Raw genomic sequence first — 20,624 nt, forward strand, 5'->3', positions numbered from 1 at the left:
TGAAGTGTACCTATGATGAAAATTACAGGCCTCTCTCATCTTTTTAAGTGGGAGAACTTGCACAATTGGTGGCTGACTAAATACTTTTTTTACCCCACTGTAGATGATATATCTATAGTAGGCCTATATTTGACACAATAGGGTTATTATCATTTGTGTCAATGCACAATCTATTATGTACTAGAGAAGGCTTTAATCCAGTTAATGTTCCTGAGCTTCTTGGCGCATTTTGGGCCTACTTAGTGAATGGCCATGTCATGGCTCCTATAGCTCTGCCACTGTTAGCCTAGGCAGATATAGATTTGCTCACAGACTCAAAAGTGACGTATTTCACCTGTCCTTTACTGACACTGTCTCTATTTTCTCTCCTCACTGCTGTCCACTTTGGTATCTCTTCCTTTTTGTACTGTATGGTGTCTCTCTTCTGTTTCTTTGTTGCAGACTCACCCTCTTTTCGCTGTTTCAGTGTCTGTTTCGATGTTGCACACTGACCCTCTGCTATTTTCCTGTTGGACTCTTACGATCTTCTCTCTGTTAAAGATTGATCGTCTTCGCTCTCTCTTTCACTTTCTCTCTATAGCTCCTAACAACAAATTGAGTGTCTCTCCTTTCTCCCCCAGGGGGCTTTACCTTCTCTGAGCTCATGCAGCGTGGAGTGCCTTTACACCTGATCGATAAGTACATGAGCGAGACCAAGGCCGTGGAGCAGCCAGAGAAGTAGTCGGACTGAGCAACCACTGATACCCCTAGGCTGCCCGGAACCTGTCGTCACACCACTAGTGATCTGCCTCTCACCAGCAGTCGAGGGAGGGGCTGGAGGGGGAGGGAGGGTTGTACTGGACTTTGGCATGGCATGCTGTGTGCGGGTATGGAGCTAGTTATCATAGAACAAGCCAATTCATCACCAGCTTTGTGTCATCTCCTAGTATTCAAAAGGCTCTGTTTAAGCTCAGTTGCATGTTGGCAGTGTTTTGGCTGTAGCTTTTTATTTTAGATGAGTAGTGCAGGAAATGTGCAGTAGGACAAACTGTAATTTCCACCTATCTGGGCATGTTTTTGTCTCTGTTGGGATTGGGAACTGTGTTTGGGGGAGGGAGCTAAATGTTGAAATGTATAAACAATATGGCTTGATGTCTGTAATGCAATGACTTGTGATTAAAGATTGAACTTCAAAAGATACAAATATTAAAACATTTCTGATCAGATGATTTACCATGTGTATGTATGTTACCAATAAAATTTGATTTGGGCTTTGAAAAACAGACAGTTATCCACCTTTTGTTTAAGCCTTACACTGCATGACGCTGTGCTTTCTCTGCCCATACTGTACTTCAGGCTTGAGTATATTCTTAGCTGTCAGGCCATCTGCGCATGCTTTCATCTTCAATTTTTTGTTTATGACTCCTGGAATAAAAGAAAAACATGTAACATAGCATCCTTTATGTGTAAATATATATTTTAAATGGTTTTTCAGTACATAATAGGAACAAATTACAGTATTAAGATGCTTAAAGAACACGCCATATTAACTTCAGAGTGCAATCGAAACTTAAACGTTGGACTCTTACGATCTTCTTCTGTTAAAGATTGATAGTCTTCGCTCTCTTTTACTTTCTCTCTTTACCTCCTAACAACAAATTGAGTGTCTCTTCTTTCTCCCCCGGGAGGCTTTATCTTCTCTGAGCTCATGCAGCGTGAAATTACAGTATTAAGATGCTTAAAGAACAAGCCATATTAACTTCAGAGTGCACTCAAATGTTGCAACTACATAATAAAATGTTACAATGTTACGTTCAATGGAGCTATGAAGCTGCAGTAACCTACTGCAGTTGTAATTCACTGCTCCTAGTGGTCAAATGACTACATTTCATTTGAAATTCCCGGCCTCATTCCCTTCCGGAGACTTGCTTCCTGCTGAAACGCAATTCTCAATCACAAACGGAAAAAATATCGACATTCATGGTTCCGCTCTAGAAAAATTACTATTCACACGTAACTGCCAAGTGAGCAAGTATTTACTGGGCGATCGCGAGAAGATATCAGAGCCTGAAACCCACAGGAACGTCAAGAGTATCGCTGGGTGATTGGCTACTTTTCGTAGCGCCGAAGCTGAAAACAATGCCACATTTCTTGTGGCCGGAGCCGCTGTCAGCCGCACAACTCAAGCGGCTAGAGGAGCACAAATATAGCGCTTCGGGTCGATCCCTTTTCGAACCTCCTTGTCAGATATATTGGAATTGGCTGGTCCAACAAATTCCAACTTGGGTAGCGCCTAATACTCTGACTATAATTGGACTGGTAATAAATATAGTCACAACTGTAGTGTTGGTGTTTTACTGCCCAACGGCAACAGAGGAGGTAAGTGCTTTGCGACCTTGGGGGGGGAGAAACTTTCGAGTAGCCATGTAGCAACACCCCATGACAGCATTGTAACGCTCTGAGATCATGTGTAACATTGTTGCAACTCTAATCCATTTACAGCACTTTTGTTATTTTACAACTGCTCAAAGCATCAGAATAGTTGGTGGACAATGTGCACAGTCCACTATCTAATGTTTTGTTCCTCGAAAGTTTGTCTAATAGCCTATGGTTGTTGACTTAATGCTTGATTAAAATGCCAAATAAGAGTTAGTGTCAAAGTTGCCACCATGTTTGCTCATCCACTCACAAATCAAGTGAATAGTAATTTTAAGGTAACTGGGAGAAAGTCTGGCTGAATGTTTGTTCAAGGAAAAGTAAAGTAATATTAACTTTACCTATTGCAAGTTTGAACTTTGATTGGATCATGTAAAATAAGCAAATCGATAACAATAGGTATGCAACTTCAACCATAGTCAGCAAACCAATAACAGGGTGAATAGTAGGTTTTAACAATGCCACGTGTTCATTCTATGACCTGTCATCCAATTAGAGAGAGAGAGACCCTTTGCCTGTTTGGCTTCTTTTCTGTCCTTTGTATAGTGTGCGTTCAGGCGCGTGTCTCGGGTATTCAGAGACTAGTTACAATATGTTTATGAGTACTATACCTTTGTCCACCCATTCCACAGTACAGATTGGAATCTCACCACGGACACAAAGTCCAGATTCCATCAAGCTCCATGCAGGTTTGTGCAGCAGACAATTCAACAAGGGCATTGTATATGCAGCACAAGCTGTGGTGTCAATGCAGCCATGGACTCACATGTAACCTGTCGCCATCTGCATTCTGTACATTCAGTACAGCTTTGAATAACTAGGTAAAAGGGCTACCTGGCCTTGACATAAGCTGCAGCATACACCACTGTCACTGACCAACGAAAAATATGTCAAGGGTCATCCTGTACGCCTATACTCAATACCGAACTTGCCTGAGAGCCATGCGACTAAGATGACTACCTGTGTACAGAAATGGCTTTTTTGGGGAGGCAGGGGTTACTGAAGAGCAGTTTGTTGTTGGTAGAGGAAGGGACTGGAAAACAGCAGGATATCTAGAATGAGAGCCATGCGACTAAGATGACTACCTGTGTACAGAAATGGCTTTTTTGGGGGGGCAGGGGTTACTGAAGAGCAGTTTGTTGTTGGTAGAGGAAGGGACTGGAAAACAGCAGGATATCTAGAAAGAGAAACTACTGTCAAAATAGTTGTGGTGGACAAACACAGGCCAATACAGTAGTGTTGTGTTGGGAGAACACAGGCAAGTACAGTAGTGTTGTGTTGGGAGAACACAGGCCAATACAGTAGTGTTGTGTTGGGAGAACACAGGCAAGTACAGTGCAGAGAGAAGTTAGACCAGTACAGCACAGTACATTGCAACCGCGTGGGTCCGGGCCCACCTCCTGGAAAGCCAGGCCCATCAAATCAGATTGGGCAATAAAAAATGCCAATTTCTCTTTGCCCCATGGTAACATTTTGTAGAATTTCAGAAAGCCATTTTCCTAAATATATATATATATATATATACAAAATTGTTTTTATTTAATGAAAAACAAATGTCCCACCCACATTTCTTGAGGCCCACCCACCAACACATTTCTGGCTACACTACTTGTACATTGTTGTATAGAGATGATAAACACTGATTGTTGGCTCACCCCTAATGTCCAGATGGCTGGGAATACTTCAAGTCCCAGTGGTAGGAACTCACACAGTTAGGTCATCTACTTTCCTTTACCATACTTTCACTTTGTTTCTTACACACTCACACATGTGTTTGGGGGGGTGTGGGTCATTCAAATGAATAAGTTATTGAAATGTCTTTATTGAGGTATCAGGGAATGATGTGTGCAAAGAGAGCATCGCTGTCTTGAAAGACTACAACTTGTCCCGACACTTCCAGACGAAGCATGCAGAGAAATATAGGAATATGTCTTCTTGCCAGCATACTTGGGGTCCAACATGCATGAAGTCTTCACACTTTTTGATGTATTTCAGAACGCCAGTTTCCTCTGCTTGGAGCAACAGTGAAGTGGGTAGGGCATTATGGATTTCTTATTTTACATCTGCAAGTAGTCTGAACTCGAGGTCGACCGATTATGATTTTTCAACGCCGATACCGATTTTTGGGGGACAAAAAAAGCCGATACCAATTAATCGGCCGTTTTTTTTTTAAGTGTATGTGTGTGTGTATGTATATATATATTTTTTATATTGACAATTGCAGTAATACTGAATGAACAATTAACACTTATTTTAACTTAATATAATACATATGGGCTTTTGGATGGGTGTTTTTAAGGTGATTCCACAGGTTGGTGGTATTTTTTGATTTAGCTGTTGCTGACACCATGCTTACATCTTTATCACAAATAAGACACTTTGCTTTCCCTGGTGCCAATTCCATGTCATTGTCCTACACTGCTTTTCTCTGCCATCTGTAAAACACACAAACAGCTCTTAAGTGACAATGATACTGAAGAGTCTGCTTAGGAGACAAATATTCTCAACTGTTTGAATAAAAATAGAGTTTAAGTTACCTGTGATGAATGTTGAAAACAAAAACTGTAATTTCTATATGCAGGAAATCCTATTTTAATAATGGACATGATAAGAATTGACTACCAAAGTGTGAGTCATAATTCCCGTGACACCAAAATCTGAACAGCGGTTCCTTCATTCATTTATTGCATAGGATATTTTTTGATTCACTTAAAATAAGGTCTGTTTCGTGTAGGCTTGCCTTTTTTATAACTGGGTAGATATCCATAGGACAAGGTAACTCTGATCAATATTGGCTAAATATAAGCGAAGATCATTTTATTTTTTAAAATTAAAATATTTTGACAAACGTTACCTTATTCTAGTGAGATTTACACGGGTATCAAAACGCAGAGGCGGTTTAAGCCTGAACGAAACACAGACCTTATTTGAAGTAGATCAAGACATTCTCTATGGAAGACATGAACGGTAAAATAACGAAGGAACCCCTTTCAAGTTCAGCAAGTTATTAAAGGAATTATAACGCGTCGACTATTTCTCTAAACCATATACCTTTAACTATTACGAGCCTGCTGCTGTCTACCACCCCTCAGTCAGACTGCTCTATCAAATATCAAATCATAGACTTAACTATAATAAACACACAGAAATACGAGCCTTAGGTCAAATCTGGAAACTATCACCTCGAAAACAAAACATTTATTCCGTTCTGTACTTTATCTAACGGGTGGCATCCATGAGTCTAAATATTCCTGTTACATTGCACAACCTTCAATGTTGTCATAATTACGTAAATATTGCCTGCTAACCTGGATTTATTTTAGCTAAATATGCAGGTTAAAAATATATATACTTGTGTATTGATTTTAAGAAAGGCATTGATGTTTATGGTTAAGTACACATTGGAGCAACGACAGTCGTTGAAGTTTAATGCTAGCTAGCAACTTACCTTGGCTTACTGCATTCGTGTAACAGGCAGGCTCCTCGTGAGGCAGGTGGTTAGAGCGTTTGACTAGTTAACTGTAAGGTTGCAAGATTGGATCCCCCGAGATGACAAGGTAAAAATCTGTCGTTCAGCCTCGTTCCTAGGCCGTCATTGAAAATAAGAATGTGTTCTTAACTGACTTGCCTCGTTAAATAAAGATTAAATAAAGGTGTAAAAAAATAAATACATTTAAAAAATCGGCAAAATCGGCACCCAAAAATACCGATTTCCGATTGTTATGAAAACTTGAATTCGGCCCTAATTAATCGGTCGACCTCTAGTCTGAACATCAGACAGAATGGCATTGTCTCCCTCAATCCGTGCAATGGCTACTGCTATAGGTTTCAGGCTGCTTGCCACTCTCTCCCGAAATACATAATCCAGGAGGATCCTCTTGATGGGGCTGTCCATATCGTCAGACTGTGATATGGCCATTTCTTGGAGACTCCTTCCCCTCTAGGAGACTGTCAAACATGATTACAACATCACCCCAACAGGTGTTGCTAGGCAGCTTCAATGTGGTGCTCTTATTCTTCTCACTTTGCTTGGTGAGGTAGATTGCTGCTAGAACTTGATGACCCTTCACATAGAGGATAGGACTCCTCCACTTTAGACCAAGCAGCCTTATGTTCACAGCATTGTCTGTCACCAGTGCAAATACCTTCTGTGGTCCAAGGTCATTGATGACTGCCTTCAGCTCATCTGCAATGTAGAGACCGGTGTGTCTGTTGTCCCTTGTCTCTGTGATCTTCTAGAATACTGGTTGAGGGGTGGAGATTATGTAGTTAATTATTCCTTGCCCACAAACATTTTGACCACCAATCAGAGATGATTGCAATACAATCTGCTTTCTCTATGATTTGCTTGACCTTCACTTGAACTCTGTTGAACTCTGCATCCAGAAAATGAGTAGATAAAGCATGTCTGGTAGAAGGAGTGTATGCTGGGCAAAGAACATTCAGAAATCTCTTCCAATACACATTGCCTGTGAGCATCAGAGGTGAACCAGTTGCATACACAGCTCGAGCAAGACATTCATCAGCATTTCTCTTACTACGTTCCTTCATTGAGTCAAAAAAAAATGTTCTGATTCCAGGAGGACCATTAGCTGTTGCTATCGATAAGATTCATCATCATTTTCACCTCGAATAGAAGTAGAGGGACTTTTGTCAGAGGTTGCTTGTGAGCGCTGAGGGAACTTTATGCACTTGGCCAGATGCTTCTGCATCTTTGTTGCATTCTTCACGTATGATTTGGCACAGTATTTGTAAATGTACACAGCTTTTCCTTCTATATTAGCTGCAATGAAAGATAGTGCCCGTGGAATTTTCCAGTAAAGATTAGGAAGAAATTAGTTTAAAAAATCAAAATACAATTCCATGTACAGATAAATAGTTAAGCAGTTAGATTAAACAACTCCTTTGTAAGATGAATGTTTTAAAATTAAAGATGTATGGAAACAGGTGAATTAACACCCCTCAGTTAGCAGGCTCAAGCAAGCTAAAACCCACATGGTAGCAAAAACTAACTAGCAGAAATGGTTAGCAATGATTTAAACACACTTTGATGTAGGCTACTATTTACAAGTTAACAGAAAATCATGTATGTCATATTAAATATATTCATACCACCCAGTATTGTAATCAAAACTTACCAGAAAGCATGTAGTCCTTGGCTAAGACAGTGTAGTAGTGTGGGCTCAATAGTATCTCATTAGTGTGCAAGATCTTGAGAATCAGCTGTACATGTGATGGAAGAGTGCACTGCACATGTGATGGAAGAATGCACTGTGCATGTAGAGGGTTGCAATTCCATTGAATTGGGGATAGTTTAACCAAAATATGCCACAATACCTAGAATTGCCTTATGTGTATCCCACAAAAAAGGTTCACTGTTATAAACAAACTTTTTTTAAGCAAAATACCCCAAATTCAAACCCTTTGCAACCCTAGACATGGACACCGCAGAGAATATGGAACAACAGTTGAAAGACAAGGTAAAGGATTTCACCTATTTCTCCTTGGCCCTGGATAAGAGCAGTGATGAACGCGACACAGGGCGCAGTTGTTGATGTTCTTACCAGGCATAACCCCAGACATTGAAATTACAGAGGAGTTTGCTTCAGCGCAGTCAATGAAGACGACAACCACAGGGAAATATTTATTGAAGGAGGTTAATAAGTGTGTGGCAAAGCTGGGACTGAGTTTTGAAATGTTATCCAGCGTGACCACTGATGGGTGCCCAAACTTGACAGGAAAAAACATTGGCCCTGGGGCGGCAGGGTAGCCTAGTGGTTAGAGCGTTGGACTAGTAACCGGAAAGTTGCAAGTTCAAACCCCCGAGCTGACAAGGTACAAATCTGTCGTTCTGCCCCTGAACAGGCAGTTAACCCACTGTTCCTAGGCCGTCATTGAAAATAAGAATTTGTTCTTAACTGACTTGCCTAGTTAAATAAAGGTAAAATACATTTAAAAAAGTAGCTGAGCTGAACCCAGATCAGAAAATAATTTTCTTGAATTGCATTATTCATCAGGAGGTGCTCTGTCAATGTGTTTTGAAAATGAGCCATGTTGTGGATGCATTCACTAAAGTGGTAAACTTCATAAGAGCAAAATATTTAAACTACATGCAGTTTATCTCCCTGTTGGAAGCGACAGAGTCAGGTCATGCAGATCTCCACTACCACACAAACGTGAGATGGCTGAGTTAGGGAAGGTGCTTAACTTCTTATGGCTGCAGGGGCAGTATTGAGTAGCTTGGATGAAAGGTGCCCAGAGTAAATGACCTGCGTCTCAGTTGCTAATATGCATATTAGTATTGGATAGAAACCCCTCTGAAGTTTCTAAAACGGTTTGAATGATGTCTGTGAGTATGGCAGGCAAAAACCTGAGAAGAAATCCAAACAGGAAGTGAGAAATCTGAGGTTGGTATATTTTCAACCCAGGCCCTATTGAATTCACATTGGGATATGAATGAGGTTGCACTTCCGAGGGCTTCCACTAGATGTCAACCGTCTTTAGAAACTTAAATGAGACTTCTGCAGTGTTGTGGGACTTCCTAAGAGCTGAATGAGTCAGCTTACTGGCAGAGAGCCATTTCCTGGTCACGTGCATTCCACGTGATATCGACTTGCTTCTGTAGACACAAAGGAATTCTCCGGTTGGAATTTTATTGAAGATTTATGATAAAAACATCATAATGATTGATTCTATACTTAGTTTGAAATGTTTCTTCGAATCAAGCATTTATTGTGGAACTGCGATTCCCGGGAGTGCATTCTGATGAAGATCATCAAAGGTAAGGGAATATTTGTAATGTAATTTCTGGTCTTTGTTGACTCCAACATGGCGGCTAATTTGATTCATTCTCTGAGCTCCGTCTCAGATTATTGCATGGTTTGCTTTTTCCGTAAAGTTGTTTTGAATTCTGACATAACGGTTGCATTAAGGAGAGGTATATCTATAATTCTATGTGTATAACTTGCATTTATGATGAGTATTTCTGTTGAATCGATGTGGTTATGCAAAATCACTGGATGTTTTTGGAACTAGTGAACGTAACATGCCAATGTAAACTCAGATTTCTTTTTTTATATAAATAGGAACTTTATCAAACAACATACATATATTGTGTAACATGAAGTCCTATGAGTGTCATCTGATGAAGATCATCAAAGGTTAGTGATTCATTTTAGCTCTGTGTTTTTTGGGACTCCTCTCTTTGGCTGGAAAAATGGCTGTGTTTTTCTGTGGCTTGGTGGTGACCTAACATAATTGTTTGTGGTGCTTTCGCCGTAAAGCCTATTTGAAATCGGACACTGGTGGGATTAACAACAGGATTACCTTTAAAACGGTATAAGATATATGTATGTTTGAGGAATTTTAATTATGAGATTTCTGTTTTGAATTTGGTGCCCTGCACTTTCACTGGCTGTTGTCATATCATCCCGTTAACGGGATTTCAGCCCTAAGAAGTGTTAAAAGGGTGTGGGACCTGAAGTAGAGATTGCTGAGTTTTTGCAAATGAAAGGAAAATATTATGTGAATTTCCCTCAACTGCAAGATAAAGAATGGTTGGCTGACTTTGCCTTCACCGTGGACATAATGGCCTTCCATGAATGAGCTGAATTCCAAACTACAAGGGAAGGGCCTTTTTGCACATCGATGTACAGCCTTGTCAAAGCCTTCAAGGGAAATGACTCCTCCTGACCCACCAAGTAGAAGCCAACAATCTCACCCACCTTCCGACACTACTAGTCTGTTCCCTATCAGATGACCAGCGGGGGAAGTATACATCGCTGCTGCGTGCTTTGAACAGTGAGTTTTCTCGTCATTTTGAGGAGTACAAAGTGTTGGAAAATGACATGGTGTTGGTTTCCTCTCCTTTCACCTTCAATGTGGATAACACTCCCACTGACCTGCAACTTGAGCTTATCGATCTTCAGTCTGATGCAGTGATTGGAGAAATATTGAAAACGATGTCACTGATGAGGTTCTATGCATCTTTCGATGAACAACACTTTCCAAAGGTTAGGAGTCATGCTGAGAATATGTTTGTACTGTTTGGGTCAACCTATGAATGTAAACAGACATTTTCAGTGATGAAATATAAGGCACAGATCATCTCTTAGTGACTCACCTCTCAGCAATCCTGCACATAGCAACGTCAGAAACTATACCTGACTTCACTGCTCTCGTCAATGCCCATCAGACTTCACTCCTCACACTGAGTAGTTTTTAAATGTCATTTTGAGCTCTCGTGTTTTTGTGCATACCTGTTAACAAGAGTTCTGTCCGTGGTGCTGAATGCACAGTATTTCTCCCTCCGTGTAGTTCATTACATGTTTAATAATGAAAATATCTACCAAAATGAGAACATTGATGTGGTTTATTTCTGTGCATGTTAAAAAAAAGTAAAATAAGTGGCATATCTGGATGTGATTTACAGTAGATATATCTGTCAAAATAATTACCCAGGCCTGCAATATGCTGTTTTGCCTTTCAAATCATTTTGTAGAAAACAGCTGTAGTAAGCATACGTTTTAGGAAATGTTAGAACGTGTCTGTTAGAGAAAGCAAACCTGTGTTCAAGGAAACTTGTCCAACACAAGCAACTCTCAGGTTTGCAAGAAGTGACTCAAAATAAGATAAACAACTTTCCCCGATGTGTGTCATGGCTTTCTTCATGGCTTTCTTCAATCTTCACCGATTTGGTAATACACCCTGCATCTCATGTAAACAAGTCTGTTTGTCTTCTGACTTGGAGTTAACAAAGACCGAGACCTTTCTCTTCAACGGGGGATGGTGGAGGAAAAGTTTGTCCTATTTGAAATTGAAACCAGGTCATTCCATCGTCTTGTTTAATCAAATTTCTCTCTCCCTCCTTCCCCCCTCTCGCACTCCCTCCTTCCCCCCTCTCGCTCTCCCTCCTTTCTCCCTCCGTCCCCCCTCTCGCTCTCCCTCCGTCCCCCCTCTCGCTCTCCCTCCGTCCCCTCTCTCGCTCTCCCTCCGTCCCCTCTCTCGCTCTCCCTCCTTCCCCCCTCTCGCTCTCCCTCCTTCCCCCTCTCGCTCTCCCTCCGTCCCCCCTCTTGCTCTCCCTCCTTCCCTCCCTCTGTCTTCCTACTCTTTCCAGGCTCCAGCATGGGCCTTCATTCTGAGCGCGTTGGGCCTGTTCATCTATCAGTCGCTGGATGCCATTGATGGGAAGCAGGCCCGGAGGACAAACAGCAGCTCTGCGCTGGGGGAGCTCTTTGACCACGGCTGTGATGCTGTCTCCACAGGTGCGGGCCAAATCATTTTTATTGTTGCCTGTTTTAATTTGTGGTGCTTTACAGTACCTGACCAAGTGTGTTTCAAGCAGTGGGTCTCCCCTGTACTTTTGTCTAGAGACTGGACTGAATTTAGTGTTTAGCTTCAAAGCAACCAGTGTATCATATTGAATGAGAACATACATTGTTCTATGCGTCAGAAGTACAGTGCCTTGCAAAGGTATTCATCCCCCTTGGTGTTTTTCCTATTTTGTTGCATTACAACCTGTAATTTAAATGGATATTTATTTGTATTTCAGGTAATGGATATACACAAAATATTCCAAATTGATGAAGTGAAATGTAAAAAATAAAAAACTGAAAAGTGGTGCGTGCATATACAGTGGGGCAAAAAAGTATTTTGTCAGCCACCAATTGCAAGTTCTGCCACTTAAAAAGATGAGAGAGGCCTGTACACTTCAACTAATGACAGACAAAATGAGGGAAAAAAATCCAGAAAATCTCATTGTAGGATTTTTTATTAATTTTATTTGCAAATTATGGTGGAAATAAAGTATTTGGTCACCTACCCGAAACATTTGACCCAAGTTAAACAATTTAAAGGCAATGCTACCAAATACTAATTGAGTGTATGTAAACTTCTGACCCACTGGGAATGTGATGACAGAAATAAAATATGAAATAAATCATTCTCTCTACTATTATTCTGATATTTCACTTTCTTAAAATAAAGTAGGGATCCTAACTGACCTAAAACAGGGAATTTTTACTAGGATTAAATGTCAGGAATTGTTGAAATGTATTCAGCAAAGGTGTATGTAAACTTCTGACTTCAACTGTATACACCTGTTCTGAAAGACCCCAGAGTCTGCAACACCACTAAGCAAGGGGCACCATGAAGACCAAGGAGCTCTCCAAACAGGTCAGGGACAAAGTTGTGGAGAAGTACAGATCAGGCTTGAGTAATTTTGTTTTATATCTGGAACTTTGAACATCCCACAGAGCACCATTAAATCCATTATTTAAAAAAAATTGAAAGAATATGGCACCACAACAAACCTGCCAAGAGAGGGCTGTCCACCAAAACTCAGACCAGGCAAGGAGGGCATTAATCAGAGAGGCAACAAAGAGACCAAGGATAACCCTGAAGGAGCTGCAAAGCTCCACAGCGGAGATTGGAGTGTCTGTCCAAAGGACCACTTTAAGCGGTAGACTCCACAGAGATGAGCTTTACAGAAGAGTGGCCAGAAAAAAAGCCATTGCTTAAAGAAACAAATAAGCAAACACGTTTCGTGTTCACCAAAAGGCATGTGGGAGAGTCCTCAAATGTATGAAAGAAGGTACTCTGTTCAGAAATTGAGCTTTTTGGCCATCAAGGAAAACGCTGTTTGGCACAAACCAAACATCTCATCACCCCGAGGACACCATCCCCACAGTGAAGTATGGTGGTGGCAGCATCATGCTGTGGAGATGTTTTTCATCGGCATGGACTGGGAAACTGGTCAGGATTGAAGCTAAATACAGGGAAATTCTTGAAGGAAACCTGTTTCAGTCTTCCAGAGATTTGAGACTGGGACGGAGGTTCCCCTTCCAGGAGGAAAGCAACACTTGAGGGGTTTAAGGGGAAACATTTAAATGTCTTGGAGTGGCCTAGTCAAAGCCCAGACCTCAACCCAATTGAGATTCTGTGGTATGACTTAAAGATTGCTGTACACCTGTAGAACCCATTCAACTTGAAGGTGCTGGAGCAGTTTTGCCTTGAATATTGGGCAAACATCCCAGTGACTAGATGTGCCATACTGCAAGAGACTTGCAGCTGTAATTGCTGCAAAAGGGGGCTCTACATCTTCAAAGTAGGCATGTTGTATCAATCAAATGATTACAAACCCCTCAAATTCCAGGTTGTAAGGCAACAAAATAGGAAAAATGCCAAGGGGGTGAATACTTTCTCAAGCCACTGTATGACACATTGTTGCTCATTTAGTTCTCTCTCTCTCTTCTCTCTCTCCAGTTTTTGTTTCTGTGGGAACATGTATGTCCTGTGGGATAGGAAGCTACCCTGATTGGATGTTCTTCTGTGGCTTTGTGGGGATGTTCATGTTCTTCTGTGCACACTGGCAAACCTATGTTTCCGGAACGCTGCGCTTTGGCCTGTAAGTAGAAATGATGCCCAATTATATTATTTGTTTACATGTTGCTGGACAGATAACAACTTTTTTGTTTTTGACATAGTACTTAAGTCTAGTCCATTGTGCTTCATAAAATATACAGTCTTATTCTTATGAGTTCTATAAATTCTCTCCACCCAGGGTTGATGTGACAGAGGTCCAGATTGCCATCGTTGTCATGTATGTGATGTCAGCTTTTGGTGGCGTGGCCCTTTGGGACTACAGGGTATGGCTTCAATACATTTATCTATCCATGCACACAAACTTAACACACACTCCCATACCCACTCATACACTTTCTTTCCTTTTCTGTCAACTAAGCCATAGGATTTGGAGACTTGGACATTTTACACCAACATTTGGCACGATATGACGACACAAATTTTACCCCAACATTTGGCACTTTAAGGCAACATAACCAATCCTTAACATGCACTGTATAACCACTCAACCAACCCCACAACAACAATCTACTAGTTATTAAATAGTCCCTTTTGTTTCACTTTCACTCTGTGCAGCCTGTGGAGGCTTAACGACTAAACGTCACAATCAGAAGTAAGAAGGTAATTATGGGTAGCTAATCCATCGTGGCGTAGACATGATCACATGATCTGGCTAGCAAACAGCTGTCACTACGCAATATTATTGGCTTCTCCTCCCATCTTGGCCTCAGCAGCATGCCCCGCCCACCCACAGCTTACTGGTGTAAACAACGCTAGCTGCTGTGACAGAAGTTAAGTTCTAGTAATTGAAACTCTTGGTTGTTTTATCCTCTTGTAGTTGCCCGTCCTTGGGGTGAAGCTGTACGCCTTCCCCATCATGGGCATCATTGGGGGAGCCGTGTACTCCTGCTATAACTACTTCCACGTCATCCTCAACGGGGGCGTCGGCAAGAACGGCTCCACCGTGGCTGTAAGTATTATTATGTAATGACGTGTTTTAGCTAAATATTTGGGTTGATTAGTGTTTTTCTATTACGCTTAAGCCTTAACATCCGACCTGGTAGTAAAACGTTGCATATACAGTGCCTTCAGAAAGTATTCATACCCCTTGACCTATTCCACATTTTGTGTTTTTAAAATGTTTTCACGTTTTTTTTTGCTAATGTATTGAAAATGAAATGCAGAAATATCTCATTTACATAAGTATTCACGCCCCTGAGTCAAGTACTTTGTAGAAGCACCTTTTAAAAGAGCTTTCCAAACCTGGATTGTGCAACATTCCATTTGTATTATTTTCTAAATTCTTCAAGCTCTACCAAATTGGTTGTTTTTCATTACTAGACAACCATTTTCAGGTGTTTCATGTAGATATAAGTCAAAACTGTAACTCGGCCACTCGCGAACATTCACGGTCTTCTTGGTAAGCAAGTCCAGTGTATTATGTTCTTCCTGAATGGACTACATTTTCTTCATATCATGTTTCTTTAGACCTGTCTAAAATAAATAATGGATTTATTGTGAATGTGTAGGCGATATTACATGGATTTATTGTGAATGTGTAGGCGATATTACATGGATTTATTGTGAATGTGTAGGCGATATTACATGGATTTATTAGAATATTTCAAATGTAGATGTTCCAAAGGTCTGCATCAGTGGCTTGTTTGGAAGCCAGGAGATGCTAAATGTGTTTGTTAATTAACAGTCAATTTCCGTGAGGCCTGCAGTTATTTGCATGACAATCACCGGCTGATGAAATTTCGTAGCGACTAAATGTGGAAAAATTCAAGCGGTGTCAATTTCTTCTGAGTGCTTTTAAGTTATGTACCCAGTAGGTCCCTCAGGTCCTCTGGTACTGGCCTTTCAACTATCCTAACGCCTAGGACCAAGAGGCATGGCGAGGCAGACTTTAGGTATTATGCCCCCAGCCTCTGGAATAGCCTGCCAGAGAACCTGAGGGAGGCTGAAACTGTGGACATGTTTAAGAGGTCTTAAAACATTTATATTTTTAGCTTTGCTTTTCCTTATGGTGCGTTTTAGTTCAGTTTCTGTTTGTTATGTAGTAAATATTTCAGCATTTTATTTTCATTTGTTTTTTTCTGTAAATGCGTTGCGTTGCATTCCATGTCTGAAATGTGCTGTATAAATAAAACTGGATTTCATGTGAAGGCACTGTACATTTTAGGACAATAAACACTTTTTTTGGCTTATATTCTAGGTTAACAATTCAGTTATTCACTATTTTGCCATGTGTTCCTTAGGACACCAGTGTGCTGGCACCAGGTATGCACATCGGCCTCATCCTCACACTGGCCTTCATCATCTTTAAGAAGTCATCCAACCAGCTTTTTGAGCTGCACCCCTGCCTCTACATCCTGACTTTCGGCATGGTCGTCGCCAAGATCGCCAACAAGCTAGTTGTGAGCTCTCCATTTAATATAATAGTCTTCACTTTCTTATTTTGAGAGTTGACAGCAATCTATTAATATCTCTAGTCTACTGTCTGATGGGAAATTCATATTTATTTTTATTTTTCTGTCTTTCTGGAGTGTCCAAGCAAGCAATTAGTACTTTTCCTCCCATAAATGGGACCTCCATATGTAACAGTGAAAGCCGTACCAGTATTTACCTTAGCTCATTCATTAGCTCTGCTCCTCCTCTAATATCTCTATGTTCCTTTTTGTGTTCCTCTGTCCTTGTCAGGTGGCCCACATGACCAAGAGTGAGCTTTATCTCCCAGACACGGCTTTCATCGGGCCTGGCCTCCTCTTCCTCAACCAGTACTTCAACAGCTTCATCGACGAGCACATAGTCCTCTGGATCGCAATGGTGAGTTCTCACGTCTTCACTATTCCATAGTTCTGTCATCAAACTGTTTTCGTACAGGTCTGGTGTCATTTTCAACCCACTTCAGTTGATATTTCCACATAGATAGGACCAGAAGTTTCCCCCAACCACAAACTGCCCGGGAACACCTGCCCTATGTGCATCAAGTCCATTTATCATGCCGGTCCTTGTATTTCCTCCCCAGGTCCTGTCGTTGATTGACTTGACACGCTACTGCACAGGCGTGTGCATCCAGATCGCCTCTCACCTGCGCATTCACGTGTTCAGCATCACGGCGCAAGCTGCCCTCAAACGCAACTGACGTTTTGCCCGGCGGAAGGAGGCAGAGGACGCAGCCCCGCTCTTGAAAGCAGACAATGATGAAAAGGTCTCCTCCACCCCAAACCTCAGCAGCCTTGACACAGTGACCACCTCTGACTAAAGGTTGCCTGTAATAACACTAGAGTAATGACAGGAACGACGTAACCACCCCTGATTAGATCTATCGTCAAGGGTAACACACTCTCGTCTGTATCTCACTGGATGAGTGCAGAGTACCTGGCATGGAAATAAGTTGGTTTTTCTTTGTCTCTGTATAGGAAGTAATCTGAGATGCAGATTTGATAAATATCATCAGACCGGTTTTAACATCCTCCATTATTTTCAGCTCATTTAAATTAGACTACATCATTACACTATGGGTTAAAGGTACAATACATTTTTTTTGGCAAAGATCAAATGTTTCTCAGTGATCAGATAAAGGAGTTGCTTTGTGTTTTTCCCCCCATTATTGTTTTAACTTACAATTGATACATATTCCTATCTAATTGACCTATATTCAATGCTGTAAAGTTAGAGGCTACAGTACTAGACACATTTATCTTTACTTAACAGCCTCTTGTTAAACAATGTGATATCATTGTTCAAATTGATATTGTAGCTCTTAATCATTCACTAGTCATGTTTATTTAATGAATGAGACCCAATCTGACATGAAATGAACTCGATCAGGGCTAGGAAATACAAAATAAATCAACCTTTCAACCTCTGAATACTTCCAAAAGTAGAATGAGACATTCCTAATGAGGTATGGTACGTTAATTGTCAAGGACTGCAGGTGAAGGGGCAAGGGTCAACGCTGAGAACAGTGACATTTCTTCTACAAGGGCTTCCATCTGACTGTGAATCCCCAGTGTATCCAGCACCACTTACCCTCTGTAACCTCAACTCTACTCCAGTTGAAGTCCTTGTAGTCATGTTGTGTTAACACCAGAGTCCCATCTGCTTTCAACGTTCTTCTCCGTAAAGGGCTAATTCTTTGATTGTACAGAATTCTGTTTGGCGCCTTAAATGTTTTTGAATCCTTTGTTTTAATTAAAAAAATTTGAAGCAGTTTAGGAACAAGTACTAAAATGTTTTTCTTTTCTGCATCACTATGAAACCAGTATTTATGGTTGAAGTATCAGACAATATATGTAACACTGAGAACGTTGTACTGGAACTTATTTTACTGTTTACTATAATTCTGTACTGGAAGCCATCTTTTTTTCCCCATCACATTTAGGAAATGCATTTGGTACATTGTGATTTATCGTTGAACGGTATGATTCTGAACTGTTTCGGGCCATAGCTGAATGCATTGTTTGACAACTTTAGGATAGACAGACAAAGGGATGCAACGGTGCAGATGTATTATTTCGGGGGTGTTTTGCCTCTGCGGTCATGTAACTATTGGAACAAAGATAAGTAAATCAAGAACCCCAACTCTAGGAATATGCCCACCGTACCGTAGAGAAAATGCCCCTAAAAAGGACATTTTGACTCGCAGATATTTCTGGGTAGAATTCCAATGAGAGCCTTCAGATTACGTAACATTTCAATAACTTTGTCTGGAAATAACAGCCAACCTTAAGTTAGCCACCTGTTTTAGTTCAATCAGGGTGTGAACTTAAACTATGCATTGAAAATGCCACATGCTCAATTTTAACATGGTATTGCACTATTCAATACAAGTAAAACATCTTTATACTAAAGTTCAAAATGATTGTAATAAAGAAATATTTTCCATTCAAGAAATTCCATTTCATGATTTAAAGCATAACCAAATGATTCAGGTTTATTTGATTTTGGGATGAGCCAAAGTGTTGACTAAACTAAAATTGTGAATTTGACACTCACGAGACTCAATTCAAATGTACATTAACTCCATGTCCATGCATACCACCCATTGTTGTAATTCAACCTGGTCTCATAGCAGTTTGTTATTCTGTACATAAATCCATGGCACGCCATATGTTACAAATTCAAATTTGCCAAGTATTTAAAAATGAGTTAGTTGCCAAAGAGCCAAACACGCAACCTTTGGGTTACTAATGTTCGCATTATACGCCCACCCCAATTTTCTTCCTTAAGTAACCTTGCTACATATCCTAATTTGAGTGTCCCAGATTTACGCTTGCTGTGTAAATCTGGCACACTGCATACCACAGTTCAGCAATACTAAGGCAGCAAAACATCATGGTTCTACTGCTGCTGGCAATCATTCACATCAATGCACCGCTTGTAAACGGAGAGGAGAGCTACCAAATGCAGGCAACGAAGGCTCAGAGAGACCATAGAATTGAGGGTCAGTAGTAGAACACTTGTGGAGCTAAATGAACAGTCCGTGGCATTCATTAGGAACGCATTCACTGAACAAAACAATCAGATGCTGCAGAGATGTGAATTTCAGACACTAGCAGAGCTATATGTACACTATCCCACAGAGACACATTCTGTGTGGTCTACTGTGTGAAACATTCATGATTTAAAAAAAAAACTGGTGTGCCATTTTTCACCCACAACCCCATGCCTTTGAAATAAATCACTTATGACATGTACATACCAAATCCAACCAAGACATTTAAAAAGGCAAGCAGGGACAATGGGTAAACAAGGTCATACAGTCTGATACTTCAGGTAACACTCTTTAAAATAAGGCACTTGTGTTGAATGTAGACAGTGACATGGTGACAGGTCAAATGGCATAATTCCTGTTATTCCGATCAACCCCTTCCCGATCCCTTTTTTCCTTCTGTGGAATATAGGTTCAATTAGAAAAATAGTGTCCAACCTAACCTCGAACGCTTCGGAAGGTTACAGCTCTCATGGTTAAAGGTGCTGTAAACCCACCAATCGCTTCCAGATCATGCTTTTAACAGTACATCAATCACACTGCCCACACTGACTGGACTGGAGCAGTTTAGCACATAGTTGGCTCAGTCAGTGTCCTTCTCCACAGCCTGGCGTGTGGGCGATAAGTCCCTCTGGCACCCCTGGTGAAAGGGAAGAGAAGTTTCTGGCTTTACAGGCTTTGTCCGCTGGAACAGCATCTCCCAGCCAGGTGATGCCTGTCAATCATCTTACCCACCACACATGATTTACGTTGTTTACCAGAGTTCCCCTCTCCTTGACCCATGCTGACGCAATCCCAGGTGAGGACGTTTCGAGATTTAGGGATAGCCCACCTACCCCTGCATGGCCCTCACTTTGAACTCAGCGAGAGGTGGAGGGAGAGGACAGGTAGCAGGGTGGAGAGAGGGAGGATGCAGAGGGGTGGATAAGGACGTTTTCCCTCGTTCTTCACACACGCTCTGGGTTGACATCGTTGCTGACCCTGCGTCTGGGAAACAGCTTGCGCTTCAGTAGAATCAGCTGAGGGAAGAAGAAAATACCGCAAAAGAACGGTCACAAAAACACAAACGAGTGAAAAAGGAGGAAGCGACATTACTCTGTCAGCATGTGGCTCTGAGCGGAAGCTTTTAGCTGTATTTTTCTTGACTTTGAACAGATCAGGGCAACAGCATTTCGGGAGAATCAACTTAAGTCCTGTAAAGTCACCAAAAGTTGGTTCATTGGTCCAAGCTTGAGCCAATAAACCAGAGATGTAAACAGCTCTCCAACTTCAAGAGGCAGTTTACAAACAAAGCACCTGATGCCTATGAAAACAAAGGACGAGCGTAGCCTTAGGCCTGAGGAGAGGG

General features: G+C 41.2%; 3 protein-coding genes across 24 annotated transcripts in view; 2 read left to right on the forward strand and 1 right to left on the reverse strand.

The window, feature by feature from the left end:
• Positions 1-1,432, forward strand: part of LOC118378488 (myosin-binding protein C, slow-type-like) — a 44,577-nt gene extending 43,145 nt beyond the window's left edge. For all 22 annotated transcript variants that reach the window (XM_052492327.1, XM_052492322.1, XM_052492323.1 and 19 more), the window contains one exon: positions 621-1,432. Coding sequence is in view for 21 of the 22 variants with exons in the window: in XM_052492322.1 (XP_052348282.1) it covers positions 621-721 (101 nt within the window). In the remaining variant the exon portion in view is untranslated. The remainder of the gene's footprint in view (positions 1-620) is intronic.
• A 452-nt stretch (positions 1,433-1,884) lies between these two features.
• On the forward strand, positions 1,885-18,678 carry LOC118378486 (cholinephosphotransferase 1-like). The gene is made up of 8 exons (XM_035765475.2): positions 1,885-2,358; positions 11,531-11,678; positions 13,678-13,819; positions 13,976-14,060; positions 14,615-14,746; positions 16,038-16,196; positions 16,480-16,605; positions 16,808-18,678. The coding sequence occupies exons 1-8, from the start codon at positions 2,119-2,121 to the stop codon at positions 16,922-16,924; spliced, it is 1,149 nt and encodes a 382-aa protein (XP_035621368.1). The 5' UTR covers positions 1,885-2,118; the 3' UTR covers positions 16,925-18,678.
• Positions 18,679-18,691: 13 nt separating this feature from the next.
• The window catches only part of LOC118378485 (N-acetylglucosamine-1-phosphotransferase subunits alpha/beta-like), a 29,576-nt gene continuing 27,643 nt past the window's right edge, over positions 18,692-20,624 (reverse strand). Inside the window, exon 22 of the mRNA XM_052492346.1 lies at positions 18,692-20,295. Within this exon, the coding sequence (XP_052348306.1) occupies positions 20,224-20,295 (72 nt within the window). The 3' untranslated portion in view covers positions 18,692-20,223. The remainder of the gene's footprint in view (positions 20,296-20,624) is intronic.

Source organism: Oncorhynchus keta, chromosome 33 (assembly GCF_023373465.1).
Source record: "Oncorhynchus keta strain PuntledgeMale-10-30-2019 chromosome 33, Oket_V2, whole genome shotgun sequence".
NCBI lineage: Eukaryota > Metazoa > Chordata > Actinopteri > Salmoniformes > Salmonidae > Oncorhynchus > Oncorhynchus keta.

What these genes read in the sequence shown, in the direction of transcription:
- LOC118378486 (XM_035765475.2), top strand. Translation starts at nt 2,119, where the DNA reads ATGCCACATTTCTTGTGGCCGGAGCCGCTGTCAGCCGCACAACTCAAG. An exon ending in AGATCGCCAACAAGCTAGTT is followed by an intron (nt 16,197 to 16,479) that starts GTGAGCTCTCCA and finishes TGTCCTTGTCAG; the next exon opens with GTGGCCCACATGACCAAGAG. An exon ending in TAGTCCTCTGGATCGCAATG is followed by an intron (nt 16,606 to 16,807) that starts GTGAGTTCTCAC and finishes TTTCCTCCCCAG; the next exon opens with GTCCTGTCGTTGATTGACTT.